Raw genomic sequence first — 15348 nt, 5'->3', positions numbered from 1 at the left:
TATAACTCCAGTCCTCTAGTACCCCCAACAGTGTTTATAACTCCAGTCCTCTAGTACCCCCAACAGTGTTTATAACTCCAGTCCTCTAGTACCCCAACAGTGTTTATAACTCCAGTCCTCCAGTACCCCCAACAGTGTTTATAACTCCAGTCCTCTAGTACCCCCAACAGTGTTTATAACTCCAGTCCTCTAGTACCCCCAACAGTGTTTATAACTCCAGTCCTCTAGTACCCCCAACAGTGTTTATAACTCCAGTCCTCTAGTACCCCCAACAGTGTTTATAACTCCAGTCCTCTAGTACCCCCAACAGTGTTTATAACTCCAGTCCTCCAGTACCCCCAACAGTGTTTATAACTCCAGTCCTCTAGTACTCCCAACAGTGTTTATAACTCCAGTCCTCCAGTACCCCCAACAGTGTTTATAACTCCAGTCCTCCAGTACCCCCAACAGTGTTTATAACTCCAGTCCTCTAGTACCCCCAACAGTGTTTATAACTCCAGTCCTCCAGTACCCCCAACAGTGTTTATAACTCCAGTCCTCTAGTACCCCAACAGTGTTTATAACTACAGTCCTCCAGTACCCCCAACAGTGTTTATAACTCCAGTCCTCCAGTACCCCCAACAGTGTTTATAACTACAGTCCTCCAGTACCCCCAACAGTGTTTATAACTCCAGTCCTCCAGTACCCCCAACAGTGTTTATAACTCCAGTCCTCCCAACAGTGTTTATAACTCCAGTCCTCCAGTACCCCCAACAGTGTTTATAACTCCAGTACCCCCAACAGTGTTTATAACTCCAGTCCTCTAGTACCCCCAACAGTGTTTATAACTCCAGTCCTCCAGTACCCCCAACAGTGTTTATAACTCCAGTCCTCAAACACCACCAACATTGTTTATAACTCCAGTCCTCTAGTACCCCCAACAGTGTTTATAACTCCAGTCCTCCAGTACCCCCAACAGTGTTTATAACTCCAGTCCTCTAGTACCCCCAACAGTGTTTATAACTCCAGTCCTCTAGTACCCCCAACAGTGTTTATAACTCCAGTCCTCCAGTACCCCCAACAGTGTTTATAACTCCAGTCCTCTAGTACCCCCAACAGTGTTTATAACTCCAGTCCTCCAGTACCCCCAACAGTGTTTATAACTCCAGTCCTCTAGTACCCCCAACAGTGTTTATAACTCCAGTCCTCTAGTACCCCCAACAGTGTTTATAACTCCAGTCCTCCAGTACCCCCAACAGTGTTTATAACTCCAGTCCTCCAGTACCCCCAACAGTGTTTATAACTCCAGTCCTCTAGTACCCCCAACAGTGTTTATTACTCCAGTCCTCTAGTACCCCCAACAGTGTTTATAACTCCAGTCCTCTAGTACCCCCAACAGTGTTTATAACTCCAGTCCTCTAGTACCCCCAACAGTGTTTATAACTCCAGTCCTCTAGTACCCCCAACAGTGTTTATAACTCCAGTCCTCTAGTACCCCAACAGTGTTTATAACTCCAGTCCTCCAGTACCCCCAACAGTGTTAATAACTCCAGTCCTCTAGTACCCCCAACAGTGTTTATAACTCCAGTCCTCTAGTACCCCCAACAGTGTTTATAACTCCAGTCCTCCAGTACCCCAACAGTGTTTATAACTCCAGTCCTCCAGTACCCCCAACAGTGTTTATAACTCCAGTCCTCCAGTACCCCCAACAGTGTTTATAACTCCAGTCCTCCAGTACCCCCAACAGTGTTTATAACTCCAGTCCTCTAGTACCCCCAACAGTGTTTATAACTCCAGTCCTCCAGTACCCCCAACAGTGTTTATAACTCCAGTCCTCCAGTACCCCCAACAGTGTTTATAACTCCAGTCCTCTAGTACCCCCAACAGTGTTTATAACTCCAGTCATCTAGTACCCCCAACAGTGTTTATAACTCCAGTCCTCTAGTACCCCCAACAGTGTTTATAACTCCAGTCCTCCAGTACCCCCAACAGTGTTTATAACTCCAGTCCTCTAGTACCCCCAACAGTGTTTATAACTCCAGTCCTCCAGTACCCCCAACAGTGTTTATAACTACAGTCCACTAGTACCCCCAACAGTGTTTATAACTCCAGTCCTCTAGTACCCCCAACAGTGTTTATAACTCCAGTCCTCCAGTACCCCCAACAGTGTTTATAACTCCAGTCCTCTAGTACCCCCAACAGTGTTTATAACTACAGTCATCTAGTACCCCCAACAGTGTTTATAACTCCTAACCTCCTCTCTGGGGTTCACCCCAACCCCCTCTCTGGGGTTAACCCCAACCGCCTATCTGGGGTTAACCCTTACCCTCTCTCTGGGGTTAACCCTTACCCTCTCTCTGGGGTTAACCCTTACCCTCTCTCTGGGGTTAACCCTTACCCTCTCTCTCGGGTTAACCCTTACCCTCTCTCTGGGGTTAACCCTTACCCTCTCTCTGGGGTTAACACATTCTGACCAGGGTTTGTGTGTATTAAAGAAGAGATTCATTCCACACTGTGGAATACAGTATATGTAAATATGACACTGTGGAATACAGTATATGTAAATATGACACTGTGGAATACAGTATATGTAAATATGACACTGTGGAATACAGTATATGTAAATATGACCACATAATGTATTGTATTACCAACAGCTCTATTGCAAAGAGCTACAGACATGACCTCTGCATCTGTTACTGTTCACCTTGGAGGGGATATGACCTCTGCCCCGACCAGACCAGCTGTTACAGGTTACACAACTCCTGTGGTTAGATCTGCTCTTACTGGAGAAACCACTGTCTAGTGTCCACACACAGCCCAGGAGACCCAGATCAAGGCAGTATATCTATGGGGTCTTAAGACTCAAGAGACCAAGACTCTCTGGTCCACAGAGGACTGAACACACATCAAACAGGCTTATTCAGCAACCAGAGAGAACAGGAGCTGCACAGGACCCCCAAACTCCTGTTCCTACTCGTACTGTATCCAGACTTTTGACTGGCATACGATGCCTCAGGTGTAATAAAATAGCTTTTTCCTCCCCAACTGATTGTTTGGAAAGGGCATAATTAAAACAGAACACAATCCTGCCGATATAAACCACATTTGGGACTAACAATGGTTTAGTTCTCTCCAGAGGAATAGACATGTTGCAAAACACCACTCCCACTCTTTCACTCCCTCCCTCCCTCCCTCCCTCCCTCCCTCCCTCCCTCCCTCCCTCGGTTGGTTTTTGCCAATGTTGCCAATCCAAACATCACTTTGCCTTGGTTCTTGATTGAGGGAGAGGCAGGGAGTTCTAGGGTGTTGCTTGCATCTAACCTCCTACTGGAGGCCTGTTGTACAGAAACACAGGAGGCCTGTTGTACAGAAACACAGGAGGCCTGTTGTACAGAAACACAGGAGGCCTGTTGTACAGAAACACAGGAGGCCTGTTGTACAGAAACACAGGAGGCCTGTTGTACAGAAACACAGGAGGCCTGTTGTACAGAAACACAGGAGGCCTGTTGTACAGAAACAGAGGAGACCTACTGGAGGCCTGTTGTACAGAAACAGAGGAGGCCTACTGGAGGCCTGTTGTACAGAAACAGAGGAGACCTACTGGAGGCCTGTTGTACAGAAACAGAGGAGACCTACTGGAGGCCTGTTGTACAGAAACAGAGGAGGCCTACTGGAGGCCTGTTGTACAGAAACAGAGGAGACCTACTGGAGGCCTGTTGTACAGAAACAGAGGAGACCTACTGGAGGCCTGTTGTACAGAAACACAGGAGGCCTGTTGTACAGAAACACAGGAGACCTACTGGAGGCCTGTTGTACAGAAACACAGGAGACCTACTGGAGGCCTGTTGTATAGGGCCACATGGCAAGCTATTCAAGCCAATGTGACTTAACAAAGAATTTGATGTTGGGATGTTGTTATAGTGACAGGCAGCCAGGCAACCTAATCCAACGACCTGTAACCTCTAAAGAGTTTTAAACAACTTTATAAAAGCATGCGAAGTTGAATGCCAAACAAACATCATAAAGCAATACGTTTTAATACACTGCTCAAAAAAATAAAGGGAACACTTAAACAACACAATTTAACTCCAAGTCAATCACACTTCTGTGAAATCAAACTGTCCACTTAGGAAGCAACACTGATTGACAATAAATTTCACATGCTGTTGTGCAAATGGAATAGACAAAAGGTGGACATTATAGGCAATTAGCAAGACGCCCCCAATAAAGGAGTGATTCTGCAGGTGGTGACCACAGACCACTTCTCAGTTCCTATGCTTCCTGGCTGATGTTTTGGTCACTTTTGAATGCTGGCAGTGCTTTCACTCTAGTGGTAGCATGAGACGGAGTCTACAACCCACACAAGTGGCTCAGGTAGTGCAGCTCATCCAGGATGGCACATCAATGCGAGCTGTGGCAAGAAGGTTTGCTGTGTCTGTCAGCGTAGTGTCCAGAGCATGGAGGCGCTACCAGGAGACAGGCCAGTACATCAGGAGACGTGGAGGAGGCCGTAGGAGGGCAACAACCCAGCAGCAGGACCGCTACCTCCGCCTTTGTGCAAGGGGGAGCACTGCCAGAGCCCTGCAAAATGACCTCCAGCAGGCCACAAATGTGCATGTGTCAGCATATGGTCTCACAAGGGCTCTGAGGATCTCATCTCGGTACCGAATGGCAGTCAGGCTACCTCTGGCGAGCACATGGAGGGCTGTGCGGCTCCACAAAGAAATGCCACCCCACACCATGACTGACCCACCGCCAAACCGGTCATGCTGGAGGATGTTGCAGGCAGCAGAACGTTCTCCACGGCGTCTCCAGACTGTCACGTCTGTCACATGTGCTCAGTGTGAACCTGCTTTCATCTGTGAAGAGCACAGGGCGCCAGTGGCGAATTTGCCAATCTTGGTGTTCTCTGGCAAATGCCAACGTCCTGCACGGTGTTGGGCTGTAAGCACAACCCCCACCTGTGGACGTCGGGCCCTCATACCACCCTCATGGAGTCTGTTTCTGACCGTTTGAGCAGACACATGCACATTTGTGGCCTGCTGGAGGTCATTTTGCAGGGCTCTGGCAGTGCTCCTCCTGCACAAAGGCGGAGGTAGCGGTCCTGCTGCTTGGTTGTTGCCCTCCTACGGCCTCCTCCACGTCTCCTGATGTACTGGCCTGTCTCCTGGTAGCGCCTCCATGCTCTGGACACTACGCTGACAGACACAGCAAACCTTCTTGCCACAGCTCGCATTGATGTGCCATCCTGGATGAGCTGCACTACCTGAGCCACTTGTGTGGGTTGTAGACTCCGTCTCATGCTACCACTAGAGTGAGAGCACCGCCAGCATTCAAAAGTGACCAAAACATCAGCCAGGAAGCATAGGAACTGAGAAGTGGTCTGTGGTCACCACCTGCAGAATCACTCCTTTATTGGGGGTGTCTTGCTAATTGCCTATAATTTCCACCTTTTGTCTATTCCATTTGCACAACAGCATGTGAAATTTATTGTCAATCAGTGTTGCTTCCTAAGTGGACAGTTTGATTTCACAGAAGTGTGATTGACTTGGAGTTACATTGTGTTGTTTAAGTGTTCCCTTTATTTTTTTGAGCAGTGTATATACACTAATTGTATTTCAGTTCTCAGAGAGATTCCTAACCAACACGCATGTGCTTTGAAGCTGGTTCTGAACTCTATGTGACACCCGTATTCTGACAGTCCTGGTTGTTGAAATGACCGCTGCGGCTGCCACTCCCCATGACAACCATTTAGACTGACCAATGACTGGGGCGATGCATAGCCACGGGAAGGTGCTGCGTTTTTGTCCGAACACTGACAGTAGTTGTGGAATATAGAAATACTTGCTTGATATGTTTTCTAGTGTCTTTAAATACTTTGCCAAGGCAACTTATTTTCTACGTGAAAAATAAAATGGTCTATTCATTCCTTTTCCATTTTAGTAGACTAGACGCTCTTTTCCAGAGCAACTTACAGTAGTGAGTGGATACATTTTCAGACTGGTCCCCAGTGGGAATCGAACTCACAACCCTAGCATTGCAAGCACCATGCTCTACCAACTGAGCCACATCATCACAAACCATTTGATCTCTCAATGTACTCAATTACTGTATTGGTCACTGTTTATCTCCATGGTGATAGAAAGTCTACAGGTAAAAACCTAGATGACCAGCCTATGTACAATACAGTCATGTACATTTACATTAAGTGGTATGTAAGGATGGTAAATTAATACTGCACAAAAAGTAGTTGTTTTCTGTGTTATTTGATCAAGAAAAATATTTAATTTGATGTGGATGTGTTGTCTTCGTCCATAACTTCGCACCTTTTTGGTGTAAATGTTTGAGGACAGGATTTTGTTCTTTCTGGATTCCATTAGAAAGACAATATGACATCATAGAGAAAGGGAACAGGGAAACAACTCTTAAAATTACACTTTTTTTGGTGCATTTTTTAAAATAATTCCGATTTTTCAGCGGGTGCTACAGCACATTCAGCACCCCTACTTCCTGCAGCAATGCCATTCTGTAAAGCAACATGTACCACAACAGACCAATCAATAACTATAGCCTAGTGGGCCCTTCCTGTCTAAAATTAGGTGCTTGCTGAATAGTGCAAATTGATATAGAATAAAACAATTATCACAGATTTTAACGTATAATCACATTTGTTCCAGCTCTTTACACATTTTAGGCCACACATTTAAATGTTACTCTAAAATAACTTACTTCAAGAGCAAAAGTGGTGCGCGTCCTAGGTCAACGCAAGGTAGGTCGTTCGTTGCCAACGGTAGGTGGTAGCCTCCCGGATACTCGGGAAGTTGACTGGCTTCAGCGACATTTAGCCTAAGATATTGCACTAATTCCAGGCAAACTGTCAGTGCATACAAAATGTATACGTTTTGAACTTTTTGGACATTCTCCCCAACCGATTCTTCCCAAATTCAACTCGCGCGCTTTGTTCAACACACTGTCCAGTGCCAAACTCGGATTTCCATGATAAAAGAGGCCGGTCAGTATAGTCTTTGTGCAGCTCTTTTTTCTATAACACGGGTACAAACACAGCCAATGAGACATATGGCCTGTTTCTCAGGGGAGTGGGATACCAATTCATTAAGACATAGCCTAAGCTACATAAGTGCTTGGTGTTTCAGAACATTTTGTCCAAATATGTTAGACTTCAGTAACTAACCTAGAATTAATTCAGGCTATCTAGTTTTTTAAAAAGGATATCTAACTTTCACCATGGATAATGTTTCAGACAACTGGACTTCATATTCACTGAGTACATTGAGTCAACCCTGTGTCAGTGTACCAGATGGAAGGTCTGTTGTGTTGAGGAAAGGTTTGTGCCTGTTCAGCACTCTAATAGCTGTACACTGGGTGTGTCTCTGACTCACCTGGGTGCAGAAACACACACAATTCCAAGGACAGGCCCAGATCAGCCAAAATAGTTTGTGCGAGTGTGTACTGGGTAGGGCTGCTATGCTGAGACTACAGATGAAATGCAGCCGGCAGGCATGTATCTCAGCACACTGTCATAAAACAGGACTTAACCGAACAACACAGGGAGAGAGGGAAACTTAGAGAGAAAGAGACCCCCCCCCACACACACACAAACAACAGTACTGACATAACAGAGAGAGGGGGACAGAAAGAGAAAAGTAGTTGAAACCGATTTTGCACAAGCAGAATAACGATGTATTACATACTGAACCTCATATGGTTTCTAGTTCTCCACTCATCTGGTTTTAGAGTTCAGGAGTGTCTCAGGGAGCTGAGCCAGCGGTGGTGGGATGGGATGATATCCAGGAGAGCGTGTCGGTGGCTCTGAACCACAGCTGACAGACAGACCTCTTCCATATTCTTAGCGGACATTCCTGAGACAGACAAATATCTGGGTGGAGGGCCCCATCATGTCTAACAAGCTGAAAAACACAAAGAACCTCAGTCTATATTCACATTAAACAAATGTTTGTTCAATTACAATGTCTCAAGATTTGTCTGAAAATGCCATGAGAGGGAACCTTGGATGTGTCCTCATTCCCTTTCCTTAATCCCCACTGATAGGTGAAAGGACTGGATGGGTTACCACCACATAGGCTTTTGATCTTTACAAAAAAATAAATAATAATAAATAACTTAAGCCCTCTTCACTCATCAAAAGACAAACCAGCCACTTGTGACAACTTCAATACATTGATAAAGGATACGGTTAAGGCTTACAAGTACTCAAATCTAATGGTGACCTGGGGGATCTGTGGAGGGTCGGCTGATCCTAGATCTGTGGAGGGTAGGCTGATCCTAGATCTGTGGAGGGTAGGCTGATCCTAGATCTGTGGAGGGTAGGCTGATCCTAGATCTGTGCCTTAGGGCAGCTTTAACTGAAACGATACTTACTCTAGTGAACGACTCTTCTGAACTATGACCTCCCGCTGTGCTTCAAAAGACTGCGGAATGAGGCGGCGTTTCTGCTGGATGGATCTCAGATGGAGAGAGAGAGGGATACAAGACAGGGAAGAAGGATGGGTGTAAATCACAACATGCACCTGGACACAAATACCTAGTGGCCAGAAAGAGAGAAGGGTGGAAAGGAGAGGAAAAGAGAGTGAGTTCACTTTTTATTGTTTATTTCACTTGCTTTGGCAATGTAAACATATGTTTCCCATGCCAACAAAGCCTCTTAAATTGAATTAAGTGAGATTGATTGAGTGAGTGAGAGGAGACAGGAATTCCTCCAGACAGATTCAGGCCAGTGGCTGAAGTCAATAATACTGGAACACAACAACAAAACCATCCCTTAATTTCTGGACAGAACATTGAAAATATTTATCCAGAGAACAGTATGAAAATAAATATGATCAAATAGTATTATCTTACATTATGTATGAAAGACAGATGCTATTGAAGCCAAGACAAGTGTACAAGAACGGGCACACACTCCGATTGAAAAGGCAGTATGACGTATATATTTTATTGATCATACCATCATCATCAGCGATATATATGTACATTTGTAAAAATGATTCCCCCTAAGCTCTTTGAATAGGCCATTTAAAATTAAATGAGGCAAGGAACATTGATGCAAATATCCATAGTCTGAGTATTCCTCTTTCATCTTCTCTAGACCACATTCCAGTACATGATCAAAACACAGCCCATATATACACTCTGGGTAGAACAGAATCCTTTTGTGGAGCCCAAAAATAATACAAATATATACTTTACCATAACAGATGGGTAGATAGTGTAAGAAACCACTTTACTGGAGGATGGAAGCGAGAGACTAAATCTTCAAGTTTCAGACATGAGACTAGTAACTTATGCCATAACTAGGTTACTTCCTAGGTAGGATGGTTTTCCCAACGGACAGTCTTTAGCTAACATCTAAACCCAGTTTCGAGCTGACAGAAACAAAAAACAGATCAATGCATAACTTCAACAGAGTGCTGACTGGAGAGCTGGATGAAAGTGGAATCTCACATTGATATAAATAAAAATGTACAAAGAGTCTTATTAAATCTCAAGTCAAGATGGAGTCCATTGACCACATCCTGTAGATCAAACATCCCAGAAGACAGAAGGAGAGATGCAGAAGTCTTGTATGGCTAGATGAATATAGAAATGTTCCATATTTTCTGAAGACATTCTCTCTCATAGCAATAGTCACACAGGACCATACACCCCAACACACTTCTCTCGCTTACACACGTTCTCATCCATCCTCTCATCCATCCATCCTCTCATCCATCCATCCTCTCATCCATCCAAAACACACACTTCCTCTCTGTTCACTGCTTGGCTTTCTTCAGGATGGTGCCTACGGCAGAAATTACGGTGGTCTTGGTTCCGCTGGCGGTGGTCGTCACGGAGACAACCGCTGGCAGGTTTGCCATGGTAGTGAGCAGGGCGGGTTGGGCCAGGGTCACGGGCACCGCAGAGTCCCACTTACTCTTCCTCTTCTGAGCTTCTGGTGAGGGAGAGAGAGAGAGGACTGGTGAGAAAGAGAGGATAGGGAGAGTGAGAACGATCGAGAGCGAGAACGGGAGAGAGAGAGCGAGAACGGGAGCGAGAGCGGACGAGAGAGAAAGAGCGAGAGCGAGAACGGGAGCGAGAGCGGACGAGAGAGAGAGAGCGAGAACGGGAGCGAGAGCGGACGAGAGAGAAAGAGCGAGAACGGGAGCGAGAGCGGACGAGAGAGAAAGAGCGAGAGAGAGAGCGAGAACGGGAGCGAGAGCGGACGAGAGAGAAAGAGCGAGAACGGGAGCGAGAGCGGACGAGAGAGAAAGAGCGAGAGAGAGAGCGAGAACGGGAGCGAGAGCGGACGAGAGAGAAAGAGCGAGAGAGAGCGAGAACGGGAGCGAGAGCGGACGAGAGAGAAAGAGCGAGAGAGCGAGAGCGGACGAGAGAGCAAGAGCGAGAGAGCGAGAGCGGACGAGAGAGCAAGAGCGAGAGAGCGAGAGCGGACGAGAGAGCAAGAGCGAGAGCGGGAGCGAGAGCGGACGAGAGAGAAAGAGCGAGAACGGGAGCGAGAGCGGACGAGAGAGAAAGAGCGAGAGAGAGAGCGAGAACGGGAGCGAGAGCGGACGAGAGAGAAAGAGCGAGAGAGAGCGAGAACGGGAGCGAGAGCGGACGAGAGAGAAAGAGCGAGAGAGCGAGAGCGGACGAGAGAGCAAGAGCGAGACAGAGAGCGAGACAGAGAGCGGGTGAGAGCGAGAGAGAGAGCGGCGAGAACGGGCGAGAATGGGAGAGCGAGAACGGGAGCGAGAGAGTGGACGGCAGAGAACGGGAGATAGCGAGAACAGGAGAGAGAGCGAGAACGGGAGAGAGCGAGAACGGGGGAGAGCGGGAACGGGGGAGAGCGGGGGAGAGAGCGAGCGAGAACGGGAGAGAGAGAAAGGGAGAGAGAGAACCGGAGAGCGAGAGAGAACGGGAGAGAGAGCGAGAACGGGAGAGAGCGAGAACGGGAGAGAGCGAGAACGGGGGAGAGCGGGAACGGGGGAGAGCGGGAACGGGGGAGAGCGGGGGAGAGAGCGAGCGAGAACGGGAGAGAGAGAAAGGGAGAGAGAGAACCGGAGAGCGAGAGAGAACGGGAGAGAGAGCGAGAGAAATAACGGGAGAGAGAGCGAGAGAGATAACGGGAGAGAGAGCGAGAGAACGGGAGAGCGAGAGAACGGGAGAGAGAGCGAGAGAACGGGAGAGCGAGAGAACGGGAGAGAACAGGAGAGAGAGAGAGAGCGGGAGAGAGAGCGAGAGAGAGAGAAAGGAAGAGAGAGAGATAACGGGAGAGAGAGCGAGAGAGAGAGAAAGGAAGAGAGAGCGATAACGGGAGAGAGAGAGATAATGGGAGAGAGAGCGAGAGATAACGGGAGAGAGGGAGAGAGCGAGAGAGGGAGAGAGCAAGAACGGGAGAGAGCGAGAACGCGAAAGAACGGGAGAGAGTGGGAAAGAGGGAAAGAGAGCGGGAGAGAGCGATAACGGAAGAGAGAGCGAGAACGGGAGAGAACGGGAGAGAGTGAGAACGGGAGAGAGCGAAAGAACGGGAGAGAGCGGGAGAGAGGGAAAGAGAGCGGGAGAGAGCGATAACGGAAGAGAGAGCGAGAACGGGAGAGAGCGAGAACGGGAGAGAGCGGGAGAGAGCAATAACGGGAGAGAGAGCGAGAGCGATAACGGGAGAGAGAGCAGGAGAGAGCGAGAGAACGGGAGAGCGAGAGAACGGGAGAGCGTGCGAGAGAACGGGAGAGCGTGCGAGAGAACGGGAGAGAGCGAGAGAACAGGAGAGAGAGAGAGAGAGAGCGGGAGAGAGAGCGAGAGAGAGAGCGAGAGAGAGAAAGGAAGAGAGAGAGATAACGGGAGAGAGCGAGAGAGATAACGGGAGAGAGAGCGAGAGAGATAACGGGAGAGAGAGCGAGAGCGATAACGGGAGAGAGAGCGAGAGCGATAACGGGAGAGAGAGCGAGAGAGATAACGGGAGAGAGAGCAATAACGGGAGAGAGGGAGAGAGCGAGAACGGGAGAGAGCGAGAGAGGGAGGGAGCGAGAGAGGGAGCGAGAGAGAGCGAGAACACGAAAGAACGGGAGAGAGTGGGAAAGAGGGAAAGAGAGCGATAACGGAAGAGAGCGAGAACGGGAGAAAGCGAGAGAGAGCGAGAACGGGAGAGAGGGGAAGAGAGCGAGAACGGGAGAGAGCGAAAGAACAGGAGAGAGCGAGAACAGGAGAGAGAGAGAACAGGAGAGAGCGAGAACAGGAGAGAGCGAGAACAGGAGAGAGCGAGAACAGGAGAGAGAGAGGGAGAGAGCGAGAGAGGGAGAGAGCGAGAGAGGGAGAGAGCGAGAACGGGAGAGAGCGAGAACGGGAGAGAGCGAGAACGGGAGAGAGCGAGAACACGAAAGAACGGGAGAGAGTGGGAAAGAGGGAAAGAGAGCGATAACGGAAGAGAGCGAGAACGGGAGAGAGCGAGAACGGGAGAGAGGGGGAGAGAGCGAGAACGGGAGAGAGCGATAATGGGAGAGAGAGATAACGGGAAAGAGAGAGCGAGAGCGATAACGGGAGAGAGAGAGGGAGAGAGCGAGAACGGGAGAGAGCGAGAGAGAAAGAGCGGGAGAAAGCGAGAGCAGGCGAGAGCAAGAGAGAGGGAGAAAGCAAGAGAGAGGGCGCGAGCAAGAGAGAACAAGGGAGAGAGAGAAAGAAAGGGAGAGACAGGGAAGAGACTCATGGGGTATGCTGTGGTGTTGATGGTATCCTAAATGAAATGATAAAATATACAGTCCACAAATTCCAATTGGCAATACTTAAACTCATCCTTGGCATATTCCCCAATATTTGGAACCAAAGACTGATCACTCCAATCCTCTCTCCCTGATCACATCTTCGTTCTCTCTCCAGTTCTCTCGTGTTCTCTCTCTCTCTCTCTCTCAGAGCCTGGTTCCTCTCCAGGTTTCTTCCTAGGTTCTGGCCTTTCTAGGGAGTTTTTTCGAGCCACCGTGCTTCTATACCTGCATTGCTTGCTGTTTGGGGTTTTGGGCTGGGTTTCTGTACAGCACTTTGAGATATCAGCTGATGTAAGAAGGGATTTATAAATACATTTGATTTGGCCTAAACATCAGCGCCACAGGTAACTTCCACAAAGCTGTGAACGATCTGAGAGATGAGGCAAGACGGGCCTTCAATGCCATCAAAAGGAACATAACATTCGACATACCAATTAGAATCTGGCAAAAAATACTTAAATCAGTTATAGAACCCATTGCCCTTCATGGTTGTGAGGTCTGGGGTACGATCACCAACCAAGAATTCACAAAATGGGACAAACACCAAATTGAGACTCTGCATGCAGAATTATGCAAAAATAGCTTCCATGTACAAGGTAAAACACCAAATAATGCATGCAGAGCAGAATTAGGCCGATACCCGCTAATTATCAAAATCCAGAAAAGAGCCGTTAAACGCTACAACCAACTAAAAGGAAGCGATTCCCAAACCTTCCATAACAAATCCATCACCTACAGAAAGATTAACCTGGAGAAGAGTCCCCTAAGCAAGCTGGTCCTGGGGCTCTGTTCACAAACACAAACACACCCCACAGAGCAACAATTAGACACAACCAAATCATGAGAAAACAAAAAGATAATTACTTGACACATTGGAAAGAATTAACATAAAAACAGAGCAAACTAGAATGCTATTTGGCCCTAAACAGAGAGTACAAAGCGGCAGAATACCTGACCACTGTGACTGACCCAAACTTAAGGAAAGCTTTGACTATGTACAGACTCAGTGAGCATAGCCTTGCTATTGAGAAAGGCCGCCGTAGGCAGACCTGGCTCTCAAGAGAAAACAGGCTATGTGCTCACTGCCCACAAGATGAGGTGGAAACTGAGCTGCACTTCCTAACTTCCTGCCCAATGTATGACCATATTAGAGACACATATTTCCCTCAGATTACACAGGCCCACAAAGAATTTGAAAACAAATACAATCTTGATAAACTCCCATATCTACTGGGAGAAATACCACAGTGTGCCATCAAAGCAGCAAGATGTGTGACCTGTTGCCACTAGAAAAGGTCAACCAGTGAAGAACAAACACCATTGTAAATACAACCCATATTTATGTTGAATAACTTTCCCTTTTGACTTTAACTATTTGCACATCATTACAACACTGTACATAGACATAAAATGACATTTGTAATGTCTTTATTATTTTGGAACTTCTGAGAGTTATTGTTTATTTCCCTTTTGTTTATTTTCTACTTCACTTGCTTTGGCAATGTTAACATATGTTTCCCATGTAAATAAAGCCCTTTGAATTGAAATTGAAAGAAATAGTGAAAGGGAGAGAAACGGGAACCAGATATAATCCTACGTTTTTTCTTCTCTTTTAGGAAGGTCACACAAAAAAAAAGTCAGGAAAGATAATGTTTCTATAGTGGGGGAGGGGTTCTCTCTTTCGATAGTCTGGGGGCTGTAACACAACAAAATGTGGAATGAGTCAAGGGGTACTTTCTGGAGGCGCTGTAGTCGTGTGTACCTGTAGCTGTACTAGCAGCAGTATTGGTTGTGGGAACTGCTGCGTTGGTGGGGTTGCTGCCCTTCTTAGTGGCCGTCACAAACTCAATCTAGGAGAGAGAAGACAAAACACTATCACACTCGTACTGTAGAGGGCTGGGCTGGGTGGTGCTGACGGGCTGTTGTGGTGACACTTAATCTCTTGGCAGGATACTTGAACATAAAGTACAGGCAGTCTGTGGCAACATGCCCCTGACGCATAGACTGATTACAGAACAGCCCTGTCTGTCATTAGTGAAACAGGAGTGCAGTAAACGTATAGTGTTGGAAACGCTATTTTCTCTGTCCAGGTTTAACAGAGATTGGGCATGGGGTTAGAGGAAGGCACGGGTTAGTTTGGTGAGGGGGGTTGAAAACATGTGTATTGTAATTTATATTACCTCGGGTGGCCTCTTCAAGTCAATTAAAACGCCTGTGGTCCTCACCTTCGTCCTGTCCTTCTTGGCTTTCTCCAGCTTATCCATCTCTACTTTCTGAGCTTTGGCTGCAGGGAGGGAACGAAAACTGTTCAGTTGATAGGACTGACTGGCAAGCACATACAGCCACCAACGCACCAATGACCTCCTTACCCAGGGCCTCATAGTAAGAGTCCTCTGACCAGCCGTGAGGATCAAACATGTCTTTAGGGTAGTTGGTTCCCAGTTCATCTATGCCACAGAACTGGATGAGTTTCTCATAGATACTGGATAGACACAAAGACACGTCAACAAATGTATCTGGAAAAGCAACATGTGTATCATGGATAGGATCGTAACTCTAGGAATCTGTGTGTGTTTGTGTACCGGTGTTTGTGTGT

The 15348-nt window shown here is 47.3% G+C and overlaps 1 protein-coding gene across 6 annotated transcripts in view; it reads right to left on the bottom strand.

The window, feature by feature from the left end:
• Window positions 1-8928: 8928 nt before the first annotated feature.
• Window positions 8929-15348, bottom strand: part of LOC120046091 (SAP30-binding protein-like) — a 31379-nt gene continuing 24959 nt past the window's right edge. For 2 of the 6 annotated variants that reach the window (XM_038991037.1, XM_038991038.1), the window contains exons 7-10: window positions 15122-15234; window positions 14933-15036; window positions 14515-14602; window positions 8929-9952 (exon numbers count right to left, since the gene is read on the bottom strand). In XM_038991037.1, coding sequence (XP_038846965.1) covers window positions 9774-9952; window positions 14515-14602; window positions 14933-15036; window positions 15122-15234 — 484 coding nt within the window. In that variant the 3' untranslated portion in view covers window positions 8929-9773. Of the gene's footprint in view, window positions 9953-13488; window positions 13539-14514; window positions 14603-14932; window positions 15037-15121; window positions 15235-15348 lie in introns of all 6 variants that reach the window. The other 4 variants (XM_038991040.1, XM_038991041.1, XM_038991039.1 and 1 more) reach the window with 4 other exon arrangements.

The sequence above is a fragment of the Salvelinus namaycush genome, chromosome 4, assembly GCF_016432855.1.
Source record: "Salvelinus namaycush isolate Seneca chromosome 4, SaNama_1.0, whole genome shotgun sequence".
Classification (NCBI taxonomy): Eukaryota; Metazoa; Chordata; class Actinopteri; order Salmoniformes; family Salmonidae; genus Salvelinus; species Salvelinus namaycush.
This window is presented reverse-complemented; position numbering and strand designations above follow the sequence as displayed.